Source organism: Lactuca sativa, chromosome 8, assembly GCF_002870075.4.
Source record: "Lactuca sativa cultivar Salinas chromosome 8, Lsat_Salinas_v11, whole genome shotgun sequence".
NCBI classification, from domain to species: Eukaryota; Viridiplantae; Streptophyta; class Magnoliopsida; order Asterales; family Asteraceae; genus Lactuca; species Lactuca sativa.
This window is the reverse complement of record NC_056630.2, coordinates 188,612,626-188,628,970: the sequence shown is the minus strand read 5'-3', so window position 1 is coordinate 188,628,970 and position 16,345 is coordinate 188,612,626. Positions and strand designations below refer to the sequence as shown.

Here is a 16,345-nt window from a genome sequence, read left to right as displayed (position 1 = left end):
TGCGCAATAGGGTCAAGTCCATCACTCTAAGATTATCCAGCCTGTGCTACATGTGACTTAGCATATTCACTTAGTAGCTAACTCACATTTCTAAGAGTCCGACAAAGCACAAAGCAAGCAACATTCGAACAACAGAAAACTAACCAACATAGTCTAATCAAGCAACTCTATCCACACATACAATCCGCAATCAGGTAACTCCATTCACTAATCCCATCCTAGGCTTACCCTAGGGTAGTCTTTGACCCATGAACTATCATAGAACATTAGGCCCACATACCACAACTCATGTTGTCCATATCCATCCATCCTCACTGTCGGCTACCTTATGCATGCAAATTATACACAGAACAAGATCTAATAGATTATCGAATAATCAACTCTACCCTAGGACCAAAACCAAACAAAGAACATGAAATAAGGCCAAATCAATTATTATAAGGCTATAAGATCCTAAACATATACAATTTTCAAAGCATACACTTAGCAGTTACTAATATCAATAATCATTCTCCTTATAGCATTGCATCCAGCATCTCCAAGGCTACAAGCACCACATATCAGGCCAATCTATCGTTGACTACTCAACAATAGCATGCAATTCAACCAGCTCATACATCATATAAAGGCATCTTTACTAGCCCTAACTATGATGCGATTCGCATACTCAAAAGTCAAGTCATAATAGATAACATATATGGGTATTTTAGGGAAACTTACTTGTCTTAAAAACTCTTTTCTTAAAACATTTTTCTTTTGAAAACTTTGATAAATTCTTATCATATTTTGTTTTGGGAACAAATTCTGCAACAGTTTTCTTTAAATGATTACTCTGATTTTAAAAACAAAGCATAAAAAATCAGTCTTTTTTGGCCGTGAAATTGGGGATGTCACACAGAGTTACGTGCCAAAATCACATAAAGCAGAAAACACGTGTGTGTGCTTTGCGATCAAGCCAGACCCTTCTTTTCCAAAACAAAGATACCAAAACCCATAAACAAAACTGTAAGCACGAAGCTTAGTGACTTCCCCAGAGCATAGCCCATATAATCCACATAAACCATATTAATCACATAAGCCATATCAATCATATAAGGCATATCAATCACATAAGCATATAAGAATGCGGCGGGCTCCTCCCAGGGTCTTACTCCAGGATGCCATGGGCTCCTTCACATGGTCTTACACCTAAGTGCCAGAGAGCACCCCCATGGTCTTTACTTGGAAAGCCATGGGCTCCCCCATATGGTCTGACTCACCTCATAATTTTGAAGTCTCACGGATAAAACTCAAGCTGCTGGCTTACAGATTCCCGAATTGCCAACATCAAAACAACACCCAATTAATAATTGGGTTCAAATACATAACCATAAGTCCATGCTTGGGATAAAAAGACTAATTTACCCTTAACCTAACTTCTTCCAAACATACAATCTGAAGGCCCAAAAGTCAAACAATGGACCAAAGGCCAACATATGGCCCAATTTTCCAAATCGAGCCCAAACCCCTCACATGGGCCTTACTCTAAAGCCCATCCAAATTCCTAGTCCATAATATGGTTATTAGATGGCCCATCAAGGATTGAAACATCTAGACCCAACAGAAAGGCCCACCTATTTATTTTAGGTCCAAACATTTGTCATTCCAATGGTCCAATATCTCATAATCATCAAGGCCTAGTTATGGCCCACCTGTTGAAAATTGCGCCCAAGCCTTTCCAATAGGCCTTATACTACGGCCCAATAATTTCCTTAGTCCATAAATTTGTTCCCAGTAGGCCCACGAAGGCCCATAGTAACTTAGTCCAAGAATACTGGCCCTACAAGAATCCAACCCTAATTAGGGGTTTTCACATAAAATGACGATTAGGGTTAAGTGTTCTTACTTAACCCATTAATAATTTAATCCATTAAGTCCATTAATCCACTAGGCAAAACATACAACGTGATCGGGCTTAATTCAAAATTCCATTCCAATGGTCCAAAGCGTGGGTCCCAATAAGCTCAAACCAACAGATCCAAAATTAGGGTTTTCTAAACCCTAATTAGGGTTTCCAACCCAATCACATGCCTATTAGTCAAATGGTTAGGTTTTTAGGTCAATTGGGATTAAATAAGTCGGGCACCACCCACTACCACCTCAGGTGGTGGCGGTCAACGGCAGCTCACAGCGGCGACCACCACATTGTGGTGGTAGTTATGATTTTATGCTAAATTTGTCCAAGCATCTAAACTAACAATAAAAATACACAATTCACACCACCACCCAGAACAGTGGCTGGTGGCGGCAGAGGGCGTTAGCCACCACCTCACAGTGGTGGTTATGGGTTTTTCCTTGATTATTCCGACCACAATACAACGATACAACATCCATACAACAAATATCCAGATTAAACACACATGATAAAATAGACACGTACAGCTGCCCTTGTGGCAGCAGGGGGTCGTCGAAGGTGCTAGCCACCACCTCACGGTGGTGGTGGTGCCTGATAGCTTCATTTTATTTACTTCTTTTTATAGTTTATTTTAGTACATTTCATTCGCATTTTAGTTAACGTCCATGCATATTTTCCCTTTTGTTATTTTTATGACCATTTCGGGGTACTTTCTAGTTTCTTTAGCATTATTGCATATTTTCTTGGAAACTAGCAAGGCGGCACTCTTGGGAGGCGATTGGGCTTGAAGGGAATTGGGGATTTCGTGCTTGATGGCTATGAAGGTGACTCATGGGGTGGACTTGTCAATTGCTTGAAGGCTTGGAAGAATTAAGCTTTAAATTTGAAAGACGCAGGAGAATTCTTGAGTGTGCAAGATCAATATTTGGTAGTTTGCGGAAGTTTAGAGTGATGTGGATAGACAAATTGGGCTTTAATTGAAGAAATATTGAAGAAAAATGGGCTAAGAGTTGATTGGATTCGAATTGGGCGAATGGATTAGCTGTGGGGGCCCAAAACTGAAAGAAGCCCAAAAATACCCGTCAGAGCCCGCGGCCCGCGTGGATTCCTGAAAAGGGCAATTTCGGGATTTTGGTAAGAGCTCTATATTGGGAAGTTTGGTGTGCCTCTTTAGCCTTATCTTGAAGGTCCGATTTTGATACTTTCTCTCTGGAGTTTGGAGCACTTTTGGAGGCCAAGAACACTTGAAGAACATCTTGATTTCACCTCTTGATTATTGTAAAATGTTTGGTACAATTTCATCTAACTTTGTTTCTTTGAGTTTAGCCATGCTTGGCTAAACTAATCTTGGTTAACTTTTTGTTGAATCCTTTGAACTTTTGTTGAATGTTGAAGAATCCATGAACTTGTTCTTAAATCTTTATGGAAATGTTTTATGTTTTATCATATTATCACTACTAGTATGTTTTTATTCATGAGTTTAAATGTGTTTGTGGTGATTAGTTGGCTAATTTCTTGATTAAGTAAATGATCCACAAATTAGCAAGCAACAAATGATTTTTGTGTTGTTTTTTGCTTCACACAATCATAAAAACATTTCCTCCAACATGGTGGTGAAAGCATTTGACCCCTCTTGGATTTGGTGACTTTTTGGTTCTTAATGCTAGTTGACTTTCACTAATTACATGCTATTTGGAATTAGTGACTTTGACTAAGGAAATTGTTATGAGCTAGTCTATCCATTTCAACAATTAAGAAAACTCTAGGTAATCTCAAGCTCCTTGGATTACTATAGCCAAATTAAGGACTTAAATCAAAGTATTGCACCATTGGATTCTAATGATATGTTCATCAAAAGTCAAAGTGAGGAAACTTTAAGTCAACCATCTCTCTCTTATTGATTTTACATCAAACTCTTATTTTTGTTGCATTTGTGTACTTAAATCATAGTTAATTCTAGTTTGTTTCAAGTATTTCAAAACATCAAAACCCCCCATTTTATTTTTATTGTCAGTTTACAAGTATTTTTACAAAGAGATTTTTCATAGAGTTTTAAATTGAACCAATCTCCGTGGATTCGATCCCTTTACCACTATACACTATTTTAGTGTGTAATATTTAGGGTTATTATTTGTGTTGGCATCGACAACCACCAAATTTTTGGCGCCGTTGCCGGGGATTGGTTTATTTTTAATCGATTTGTTTCTCTATGCCCAGATCTCAGCGTACAGGTGACTTGATTTACAACCCAAAAATCGAAAAAGAAGCAAGGTGTTTGGCTAAGGAAAAACAAGTTGAACGTGGTCAAACTTCTAACCCCCACGAGGACCCGGAGGTTGAAACCGCTTCATTAAGTGATATAGAACCCGATTCTAGTCCCGACCCTCGCCAAGAAATTCCCGAAACACCACCCCTACAACAAAACCCACCCATTATTGAACCAATTGCAATGGCGGACGGAGGAGAAGTTCCCAAAAGAACTTTGAGGCAAATGATGGAGACCGATGTTACACAACTCCAACCGGTATCAATTACCCGGTTTTGGAAGGAGGCTCGGAGTTGAAGTCCAGTTTAGTCCATCATCTACCAATTTTTCATGGATTGGAGAATGAAGACCCTCATAAGCATTTGAATATGTTCCACATTATTTGCACTAGCATGAAGCCACAAGGGTCAATCGATAACCAAATCAAGCTAAGGGCATTCCCCTTTTCATTGGCCGATAAAGCAAAAGATTGGTTATTCTATCTTCCACCGGGGTCGATCAACTCATGGACCAACATGGAAAGAGCTTTCCTTCATAAATTCTATCCCACCTCAAGAGTCTCAAGTCTTAGAAATGAGATTTGTGGAATCCGCCAAGGTCAAAATGAGACTTTCCATGATTACTGGGAGAGGTTCAAAACCTTGTGCTATAGTTGCCCACAACACCAAATTCCGGAACAACTCCTCATTCAACACTTCTATGAGGGGTTGTTGCCAATGGAGAGAAGACTAGTTGATGCCTCAAGTGGTGGAGATGTCTTTAGTAAAACCCCACAACAAGCAAGACAACTTTTCAACACCATAGCCGCAAATTCACAACATTTTGGCCCTCGCCAAGACATGAAGAGTGACACACAACACAACGTCAATGAAGTGGGAACATCATATCTTGAGTCTCAAATAAAAGATCTAACCTCCGTTGTCCAAAAGCTAGCCATGAGACAAACTCCACAAGTGATGGTTTGTGGAATATGTGCAACAATGGGACATCCTACGGACATGTGTCCCATCCTTCAAGAAGATGCGGGACATGTGAATGCCACGGGAGAGTTCCAAAACTACCACAACAAACCATCCGGTTACCAAAATGCATATAATTCGAGTTGGAAGCCAAATCCCAACATGTGCTACAACTCAAGACCATTGCCTCAAAATGCATTGGTTAGACCGTCCTATCCACCACCACAACCTTAATACCAACATCAACAACCACACTATCAACCCAAACCGCACCCTCCACATCATCTTCAACAACCTCCTCAATTTCAACCAAGTAGCTCCGGAATGTCTCTTGAAGATATTGTCAAATCTCTAGCCACTAGTACCCAATAATTCCAAAAAGAGACAAGGACTAGTATCTCCAACCTTGAAGCACAAATTGGAGATATAGTTACATCTATAAGCATGTTGGAATCCCGTGGTAAACTCCTTTCTCAAACCGAAAAGAACCCAAATGTCAATGTGGTGACCTTGAGAAGTGGCAAAAAAGCCGGAGAAAGTAGTTCAAAGAAGAAGCCAAAGGAAGAACAGGAAGAAATAGAGATCATTCCCATTGAAGAACCTACAGTCAAGAACGATGCACAAGACGGAGTTCCAAAGAAGTCTACCCCTCTAGTAACACCAATAGCCACTCAACCACCGTTCCCCTCCTGACTTGCAACTTCAAAGAAGAATATGGAGGAGAAAGAGATTTTGGACACCTTCCGAAAGGTGGAAGTAAACATCCCTCTACTTGATGCGATCAAGCAAATTCCGAGATATGCAAAGTTCTTGAAAGAACTTTGCACCAACAAGAGGAAGTTGAAGGGAAATGAGAAAATTTTGATGCATGAAAACGCATCTGCGGTTTTACAAAGGAAACGTCCACCCAAATGCAAAGATCCCGGGATGTTCACGGTTCCTTGCAAGATTGGAGATGTCACTTTTAGTAGTGATATGCTTGATCTTGGTGCCTCTATCAATGTCATGCCCTATTTGGTGTATGAATCATTGAATGTCGGACCCTTAAGTGAAACCGGTGTCATAATCTCTCTTGCGGATAAATCAAGTGTCTTTCCTAGAGGCGTTTTGGAAGATGTCCTAGTGCAACTGAACCAATTGGTCTTCCGAGAGGATTTCTATGTGATTGATCTAAATGAGCAAGTGTCCTCCAAATCGGCTCTAATCTTGCTTGGGAGACCGTTTTTGAAGATGGCTAGGACGAAGATCGATGTGTATGCGGGAAGTTTGACAATGGATTTTGATGGTGAAACAATAAGTTTTAATATTTATGTTGCCATGAGATATCCTAGTGATGTTTCATCTTTGTACTTTGTTGATGTTGTCGAGCCAATTACTCAAGAATTGTTCGAGTTATCTAACGGTGATATATTGGAGACGATCTTAAGCAAAGGATTCGATTGTGGGAAGCTAGCTGAGCAATTAAAGCTTTATTCTTTGGATCCGGAAGTTGAGAAGTTGGTAAATAAAATGGAGATGCAGAAATCCACAAGATTAGATGTCAAGCAAGTTGAATTGCCCCCAACTCATACAAAATTGCCCTCATCCCTTGTTCAACCACCCGAATTGGAATTGAAGTTCTTACCTCAACACTTGAAGTATGCCTATTTGGGAAAGAATGAAACCCTTCTAGTTACCATTTCAACTCACTTAACCGAATTTGAAGAAGAACAACTCGTCAAGGTGTTGAAGGAGCATAAAGAAGCCATGTGATGGACGATTGCAGATATCAAGGGATTGAGCCCCTCTACTTGTATGCACAAGATCTTAATGGAGGATGAATGCAAGCCGAGACGGGACGCACAAAGAAGGTTGAATCCGCCAATGATGGAAGTGGTCAAGAAAGAGATTTTGAAGCTCCTAGATGCGGGGATGATCTATCCAATCTCGGATAGCAAGTGGGTGCGCCCGGTGCAAGTCGTTCCAAAGAAGACGGGAATCACGGTGGTCGAAACAACAAAGGTATGATGGTCCCCACCCGTGTGCAAAACGGGTGGAGAGTATGTATTGACTACCTCAAACTCAATGCAAGCACACGAAAAGATCATTTTCCATTGCCTTTCATCGACCAAATGTTAGAAAGGTTGGCAGGGAAATCCCATTATTGTTGTCTAGACGGGTATTCCGGTTTTCACCAAATCCCGGTGGCACCAGAGGACCAAGAAAAGACAACTTTTACATGTCCATTTGCCACTTTCGCATACCGTAGAATGCCATTTGGATTGTGTAACGCCCCGGCTACTTTCCAACGTTGTATGGTTAGTATCTTTTCGGAATACGTTGAAAACATAATTGAGGTTTTTATGGACGATTTCACGGTATATGGCAACTCCTTTCAAGAGTGTTTGACCAATCTCACCAAAATTTTAAAAAGATGCATTGAAACGAATTTGGTTCTAAATTTTGAAAAATGCCATTTCATGGTGAGTCAAGGTCTCATTTTGGGTCACATTGTGTCTAAAAAAGGAATTGAGGTAGATAAGGCCAAAATTGATGTTATTCAAAGCTTACCTTACCCGACTTGTGTTCGGGAAGTTCGTTCTTTTTTGGGACATGCAGGTTTCTATCGATGGTTCATCAAGGATTTTTCAAAGATAACAAGACCAATGTGCCAACTCTTGCAAAAAGAGGTTGATTTCGAGTTCAACGAGGCGTGCAAAGAAGCTTTTGACAAGCTCAAAGAGTTGCTTACATCCGCTCCCATTATGCAAGAACCAAATTGGGATCTCCCCTTTGAGATCATGTATGATGCAAGCAACTATGCGATAGGCGCCGTTTTGGGTCAAAAGAATGGGAGGGCCTCCCACTTGATCTATTATGCATCAAGGACACTAGACAATGCTCAAAGCAACTACTCTACCACGGAGAAGGAGCTATTGGCCATAGTGTTTGCTTTGGAGAAGTTTCGGCAATATCTACTTGGTACCAAAGTCATAGTGTATTCGGATCATGCAGCTCTCAAGTACTTGATGACAAAGAAAGATGCAAAGCCGAGACTCATCCAGTGGATCCTACTGTTACAAGAATTTGACTTGGAAATCCGGGACAAGAGCGGATGCGAGAACCTCGTGGCCGATCATCTAAGCCGGATCACTTCAAATGAAACTCCTCTCCCGTTGCGGGACGAGTTTCCGGATGAGCATCTCTTTTCCCTTACTCAATCTATTCCTTGGTATGCCGATATCGTTAACTTTTTGGTCACAAAAAGGTACCCCGACAGATTTACACGTGCTCAAAAAGACGAGTTGAAAAGTGATGCAAAATATTATGTGTGGGATGAGCCTTATTTGTGGAAACATTGTCCCGATCAAATCATTAGGCGTTGTGTACCCCAACAAGAGCACCAATCCATTTTGCAATTTTCTCATGAATTTGCTTGTGGGGGACACTTTGGACCTAGCCGAACCTTGTGAAAGGTTCTTGAATGTGGACTATTTTGGCCAACCATGTCACGCGACTGCTACTTGTTTTGCAAAAGTTGTGAACGGTGTAAAATGACGGGAAACATTTCGCAAAAGAACCAAATGCCCCAAAATCCAATCCTTGTTTCTAAAAATTTTGACGTATGGGGGATTGATTTCATGGGCCCATTTCGTGTTTCGTTTGGCAACGTTTACATCTTGCTCGCGGTTGACTATGTTTCTAAGTGGGTTGAGGCCAAAGCCACAAGATCAGATGATGCCAAAACGGTTATCGAGTTTTTAAAATCTAATGTGTGTTGTGAGATTTATTGAAAAAGTACAACATGACCCATCGTGTCTCTACTGCTTACCACCCTCAAACGAATGGTCAAGCGGAGGTCTCGAATCGTGAAGTAAAGTCTATTCTAGAGAAAACGGTGAATCCGATAAGGAAGGATTGGAATTTGAGACTAGACGATGCCTTATGGGCCTATCGGACCGCTTATAAGACCCCGATAGGAATGTCGCCCTTCAGATTGATTTTTGCGAAACCATGTCATATTCCCGTCGAATTAGAGCACCGCGCATTTTGGGCGGTCAAGCAATGCAATTTCAACATTGATGAGGCGGGAAGGCATAGGAAACTTCAACTCCAAGAGCTAGAAGAATTGAGAAATGACTCCTAATAAAATGCAAGGATTTACAAGGAGAAAACGAAGCTCTTCCACGACAAGTCCATCACCCGGAAGCATTTTGAACCGGGTCATAGGGTCTTACTATACCATTCACGATTGAAGTTATTTCCAGGCAAGCTAAGGTCAAGATGGATTGGACCTTTTGTTGTGATTAAGACCTTTGACCATGGGGCGGTGGAAATTCAAAGCGAAAAGACGGGACAAATTTTCAAAGTCAACGGGCACCGGTTGAAGCCATTCTATGAAGGTTTCAGTGCTAATGCCCTTGAAATCATCCATTTGGATGTCCCGATGTGTTGAAGAAAGCTAGGAGGACGTCTCGCCTAAGATGTTAAAGAAGGGCATTTTTGGAAAGCAGTGTGCTTTCACCATTTTTTCAAATTCTAATAAATCATTTTACTCCAATTTCTTAAAGGTTTCACCAATCGATCCCCATTTTACTCCAAATTTTGTCAAATTTTTCATACCGGGCCTTACGGGGATCGTTTTGGCTTAAAAATCAGTTTTTTTTGGAAAAATCCCATTTTTGATGTGCAGCATAGCCCGCAGACAGCCCGCGGCCCGAGCCCAGCCCGCGTTAAAGGTTAGAAGGTTCAGAAGGTTTTCCAGGAAGTAGACGTGGCCAGTACGCGGCCCGAGTCTAGCCCGCGTGAGCCAAAGCTCAAATTCAATTCAGTACCCGCGGCCCGCGCCTGACCCGCGTGGATTTTCGAAGCACTTGGAATTTTTTTGAGCAAACCAGTTCCCATGGCCAATACGCGGCCCGCGTGCAACCCGCGCAGAAGTCATTTTTTTTGCTGTTGGATCTGCTGTGTTCGAGGATGCTAGACGCGGCCAGCACGCGGCCCGCGCCCAGCCCGCGTGTTGGTCGTTTGACTGATGTTTTGAGCTGTTGACTGCCTTGACTTTCGTTAACCAAGAGATTTAATGAGTTGACCAAACATTGACCGGGTTTGACCTTCCTTGACCAAAGATTAAACACCTCCAGCACCCTTCTTCTTCATTCTAACCTAACAAATTCCTCCATTCTCTCTCTAGAAGCTCAAGAACACTAAACCCACTTCTCACAAAAATCCATTTTCTCGGAGTTCTACCGGTCGGAATCTCGCGAAACCACCGCCATTCTTCTCCATTTTTCATCCTCTACAAACCCCACCCAAATTCCGGTCCGATCTGTGGCCGGAATTCCGGGCGCCACCACCTTCTTTTGCGTTTTCCGGCCAACTTCAGCCACCATTGGAGAATCCGAGCACGGGGTTTTGTTTCTCTCATCAAGAGCTTTCTAGCCATACCAATCTTCCCGCAAAAACTCACGAAAAATTTCCGTCTAATTCCGGGTGCCGCCACTCCATTCGCCGGAAAGTCATCTTAAAGCTAGTTTGTGGGGTTGTTTTAGCGATTAAAGCGTCAAATACGGAGCAAAATTGCAAGCTTGGGGTATGTCTTGACGAAATCTTTTTGGTGGCACTAGTTCATCCCGGGTCTAAGAAATTGGGTAATCTCATTCCTTTAACTTGATTGTTTACATCCCAATTTCCATTTGTTGTTGGTATTGTGTGCCTTTGTTGTGGCTGAAAGTTATTATTGGTAAAATTTTGTCCCGATTAAATGTCAAAGCGTGCAAAAACGGGGACGGGAGCAACTTCCTCTAAAGGAGGATCGAAGGGAAAATCCAAGGATCCCCCGTTTCGTTTGTTGAATAGCGAGGACCGTAAAACTTATGATTTTCTCGTTTCAAACAAGCGTCAAGTCAAGTCAACGAAATTCCTCCATAGGGAATCTTTTGCTAGTCTTGGGGTGCTCGATGGAGTCCAAGCGTTGTTTAACAACATCGGGTGGGGTCAATTCCTCTATAACTGCGCCGTCACCTATGTTGAACCCACCTTGGAATTTCTTGCCACATTCAATCCCGAGGAGGAAGCCCAAACCGTCACCTTCTAAATGCTCGGTGAGAAACGATCCCTACCGCATCGGGTCGTGAACACCCTGATGGGCACTCCAGTGGACAACCTATATTACCAACATGACCCATGGCCTGGAAACCTTAATGAGTATCACTTTTGGAAGCAAATTACCAACGAACCGCAATATTCATCGTCTTCATCAAAAGCCTCCTCCATAATCCACCCATCTTTGCGCCTAGCGCATCGAGTTCTCACATGCACCTTTTTCACCCGCTACGAAGTGGGACAAATTTCAAAGGCGGAATTCTTTTTTCTTTGGTGCATGAATCGTGAGAACGGTCCGCGGCCTGATTTTGCCACCTTTTTCTTCACCAAGTGTTACAACCTCACAACTATAGACAAAGGAGACATTTTCATTGGGGGAATAATCACCCTCATTGCATCCCGGCCACCGCTTCAACTTCATCTCTCTACTCTTCCATTCGAGAAGGCTTTCGGCCCCTCTAGCCTTGACGGCAACTCACTTTGCCGAATGAAACTCATCCGGGATTCGGTCGTCGGTCCCATGTGGATCCTTGACAACCAACCATACCACATTCTCCCCCATGAGTATATAGGGAGTTTTGAGCCGACCGATCCCGAGCAATGGATCATTCCATCAGACTACCCTCCACCTGTAGATGATGAGGATGACCAGTTTCATCCTGCACAGCAATTCGTCGAGCCTCAATTTCAGCCGTAGCAGCAGGGGGGACACGAAGTCCCACCATATTTCCCCCCTACGTTCTTTGACCAATTTGCCACAATGTTCTCCACGGTGCAGCGCATCGATACCCAAACGCAAGAGAATACGAGAGCCATCCAGGATGTGGCGAGTCGTGTTGGTCGATTGGAGCAGTCCTTCCCTCCCATTTCCCACCAGGTCCATGATATATGGGACTACCATTATCACCACGGGCATTTCCCGCCGCCCGACCCACCGATTTAGGTCCTTTCCGCCATTTCCTTAAGCATTGAGGACAATGCTTGTTCTTAATCTTGGGGTTGGGCATTTCCCTTATCTTTTACTTTTTCATGCATTTTTAACTAGGTTTCATAACATTTTAGTATTAAGCTAATTTTCATTCATTTTTTTATTTATTTAAAATTCCAAAAAGATTTTATTTTCTTCTTTTTCACCTTTTATATTTTTGCATAACATTTAGCCTAAGGCATTAGCATTCATGCATTTTTGTTGTCTGTTTATTCTCACCTCTCTTGGATACCATGGAATAGGTTCACAGTTATTGTATCATTATTGGTCCAGGATCTTGTTGCTATCTCACCCATCGAACCGGGACCATTGGCTGCAGTTTGGGATTTCATACTTGGGATTAGATGCTGGTAGCTTAAAGGGGTAAGTGATCATGGCCAGGTAGTTTCATGAAAAATTATGCATACAATACTAACAACTGTAGGATATATTATAGCAATGGATGTTCTTAGCCTTCCGGTCGCTACCGCCAAGAGGATCACACTTGATCATGTTTGAACTGTTAGGATGAAGCATTGGTGCTTGTCCCCGAGTAGAATCCATATCCGGTCTCTTTACATCACCATATCTTTTCACGATTTTCTTAGAATTTTAGAGAGTCTTTTAGTCCACATTTGGACATTTTCATTATCTTTGAAAAACCACAAGTTTGAAAAGGAGCTTACATTACATCTTTATGCTCCACACATGGTAATTTTCGCGCTTAGGCCATTCGGATTATATCATTACCCTGTCAGTTCCACTTACACACCTTTCGGAACCAAATTTTGAGTCAAAAGGTTTCTTGTTAAAAATTTTGATAGTTAATACATTACCTTCAAGTATTAAAAAAAAAAAAAAGAGAAGCATGCAAATTTTCAGTTGCAACTATCTTAGATAGGTGGCCGGATCAATTACTGAACAAATTTCCCAACATCTTGGTAACCCGACGTTTGATATTCATTTGTATAGGTCTGTTTTATTGTATATAGATTGAGTTGTTTTTTTTCTCTCAAATTGGTGATGTTAGAGAGACTGTCGAGTCCGATACTACGGGTGGTTTGGGCCAACACTAAGTGAACCGATTCCTATAACGGTGCCCGAGCGATTAAACCTAGTTACACATGAGAGAAACCGGAAAACGTGAGAACAGAGTGTGCACTTAAAGAAGAGCTCCACCCGAGCCCATCCAGCTGCTTTCTCCCTACTACAGATGTTCTTCATTGTATGCATGTTCCATTAAGACTACGACTGACCATCCCTTCTTATTCACCTAGAGGAGTTGTCCTGGTTGTGGTTTATGGTCCCATTGTTATCAGATGAAAAAGTTGTGAGACAGCAGCGAGATCATTTTTGACCATGTTGACTAACATCGAACAGGTTCCATGGTTCTATCCATTCTTTTTATTTCTAGGGTAGTTCGTCCCAAGTTCATTTATTCTTGTCTTACTTGAGGACAAGTAAGCTTTAAGCTTGGGGTGATTTGATAGCTTCATTTTATTTACTTCTTTTTATAGTTTATTTTAGTACATTTCATTCGCATTTTAGTTAACGTCCATGCATATTTTCCCTTTTGTTATTTTTATGACCATTTCGGGGTACTTTCTAGTTTCTTTAGCATTATTGCAGATTTTCTTGGAAACTAGCGGGGCAGCACTCTTGGGAGGCGATTGGGCTTGAAGGGAATTGGGGATTTCGTGCTTGATGGCTATGAAGGTGACTCATGGGGTGGACTTGTCAATTTCTTGAATGCTTGGAAGAATTGAGCTTTAAATTTGAAAGACGCGGGAGAATTCTTGAGTGTGCAAGATCAATATTTGGGAGTTTGTGGAAGTTTAGAGTGATGTGGATAGACAAATTGGGCTTTAATTGAAGAAATATTGAAGAAAAATGGGCTAAGAGTTGATTGGATTCGAACTGGGCCTATGGATTAGTTGTGGGGGCCCAAAACTGAAAGAAGCCCAAAAATACCCGTCAGAGCCCGCGGCCCGCGTAAGATTCCCCGCGGCCCGCGTGGATTCCTGTAAAGGGCAATTTCAGGATTTTGGTAAGAGCTCTATATTGGGAAGTTTGGTGTGCCTCTTTAGCCTTATCTTGAAGGTCCGATTTTGATACTTTCTCTCTGGAGTTTGGAGCACTTTTGGAGGCCAAGAACACTTGAAGAACATCTTGATTTCACCTCTTGATTATTGTAAAAATTTTGGTACAATTTCATCTAACTTTGTTTCTTTGAGTTTAGCCATGCTTGGCTAAACAACTCTTGGTTGACTTTTTGTTGAATCCTTTGAACTTTTGTTGAATGTTAAAGAATCCATGAGCTTGTTCTTAAATCTTTATGGAAATGTTTTATGTTTTATCATATTATCACTACTAGTATGTTTTTATTCATGAGTTTAAATGTATTTATGGTGATTAGTTGGCTAATTTCTTGATTAAGTAAATGATCCTCAAATTAGCAAGCAACAAATGATTTTTGTGTTGTTTTTGCTTCACACAATCATAAAAACATTTCCTCCAACATGGTGGTGAAAGCATTTGACCCCTCTTGGATTTGGTGATTTTTTAGTTCTTAATGCTAGTTGACTTTCACTAATTATATGCTATTTGGAATTAGTGACTTTTACTAAGGAAATTGTTATGAGCTTCTCTAGCCATTTCAACAATTAAGAAAAGTCTAGGTAATCTCAAGCTCCTTGGATTACCATAGCTAAATTAAGGACTTAAATGAAAGTATTGCACCATTGGATTCTAATGATATGTTCATCAAAAGTCAAAGTGAGGAAACTTTAAGTCAACCATCTCTCCCTTATTGATTTTACATCAAACTCTTATTTTTGTTGCATTTTTCTATTTAAATCATAGTTAATTCTAGTTTATTTCAAGTATTTCAAAACATCAAACCCCCCCCCCCCCCCCATTTTATTTTTATTGTCATTTTACAAGTATTTTTACAAAGAGATTATTCATAGAGTTATAAATTGAACCAATCTCCTTGCATTCGATCCCTTTACCACTATACACTATTTTAGTGTGTAATATTTAGGGTTATTATTTGTGTTGGCCTCGACAACCACCAGTGCCTTTCTCGTGATTTCCGGCCAAGTAACCACACACACACACACGCTCCTTCTGTTCGTAAATGAATCCAGCCACCCACCTGGTGGCGTACGGCGGCGGTGATGGCACAAAATGGCGGGTAGCACCGGCTATCAGCGGCGGCAGATGGCGTTGGGACGCATCAACAGGAGAGTCGGGAGAAAGAGACTCAACCACGAACCATAGCGTCCTCTACTGTCGTCGGCCTTTGATCTCCAAGGCGAAAATGATGACGGGTGGCGACTTTTCATCCTTGTTGGCAGTAAACGCGATGGCAACAACTATGGTTCGGAAAGGAGACGAGGGCAGTCGGGCCGAGACCATAGCAAATCAACATCAAGCTAACTGTCGTCGTTAGAGACGACTTCATCTTCAACGACTGGGGCATAGCGCTAGAAGCAATGCAACAGTGGGATGAGGTGGCGGCGACAACCGCAACTTTGCTTCCTGACGGTAGGATGATCGTGAGGTGGTGGCTTTGGAGGTTTGCGACCTCTACAGCGGTGGTTTGCGACTCTACAGTAGGGGATAGCAGCACCGAAGATCGGAGGAAAGAGGGTGACGGCTTGACAATGGAGAAGGAAGGTGACCACTGGACGTCAAGGTAGGGTTAGGGTTTCATGGGCGGGTTTATAAATCCCGATCAAATCAAACTTTGATCCATAATGACACTCTTAGTCCCTCCTTCTCCCTTTTTCTTTCAACTTGAATCCAAATGTTACCGAATGGCCCCTCCTCTACAAAACCTTTCCAACTTAGGTCCAGAATTTACTCTTTAACCCCAGCTTCCATAAATCTTTTCATATTAATGCTAAATGATACCAAATACCCCCCCCCCCCCCCCTCAACTTCTGAAAAGCTTTAAAAATTAAGTCCAGGAATTACACTTTAACCCCCCGAAGATTCAAATCTTATCATTCGGCTCTTCGAAACCAACACTATGCTAATTATTATTTGATTTTGGCTACAATAATATAAAATAAAAATAAAAAATTACATCTCCGGATTTCGGGTTTATATATATAAACGATTTTAAAGATATGGATAAGTTTTTAAAAGTTAAAATTATGTTTTTACAG

General features: G+C 41.5%; 1 protein-coding gene across 1 annotated transcript; it reads left to right on the top strand.

The window, feature by feature from the left end:
* Window positions 1-6,046: 6,046 nt before the first annotated feature.
* On the top strand, window positions 6,047-6,871 carry LOC111916175 (uncharacterized). The gene has a single exon (XM_023911806.2). It carries the CDS (start codon window positions 6,047-6,049, stop codon window positions 6,869-6,871), a length of 825 nt encoding a protein of 274 aa, XP_023767574.2.
* Window positions 6,872-16,345: the final 9,474 nt, after the last annotated feature.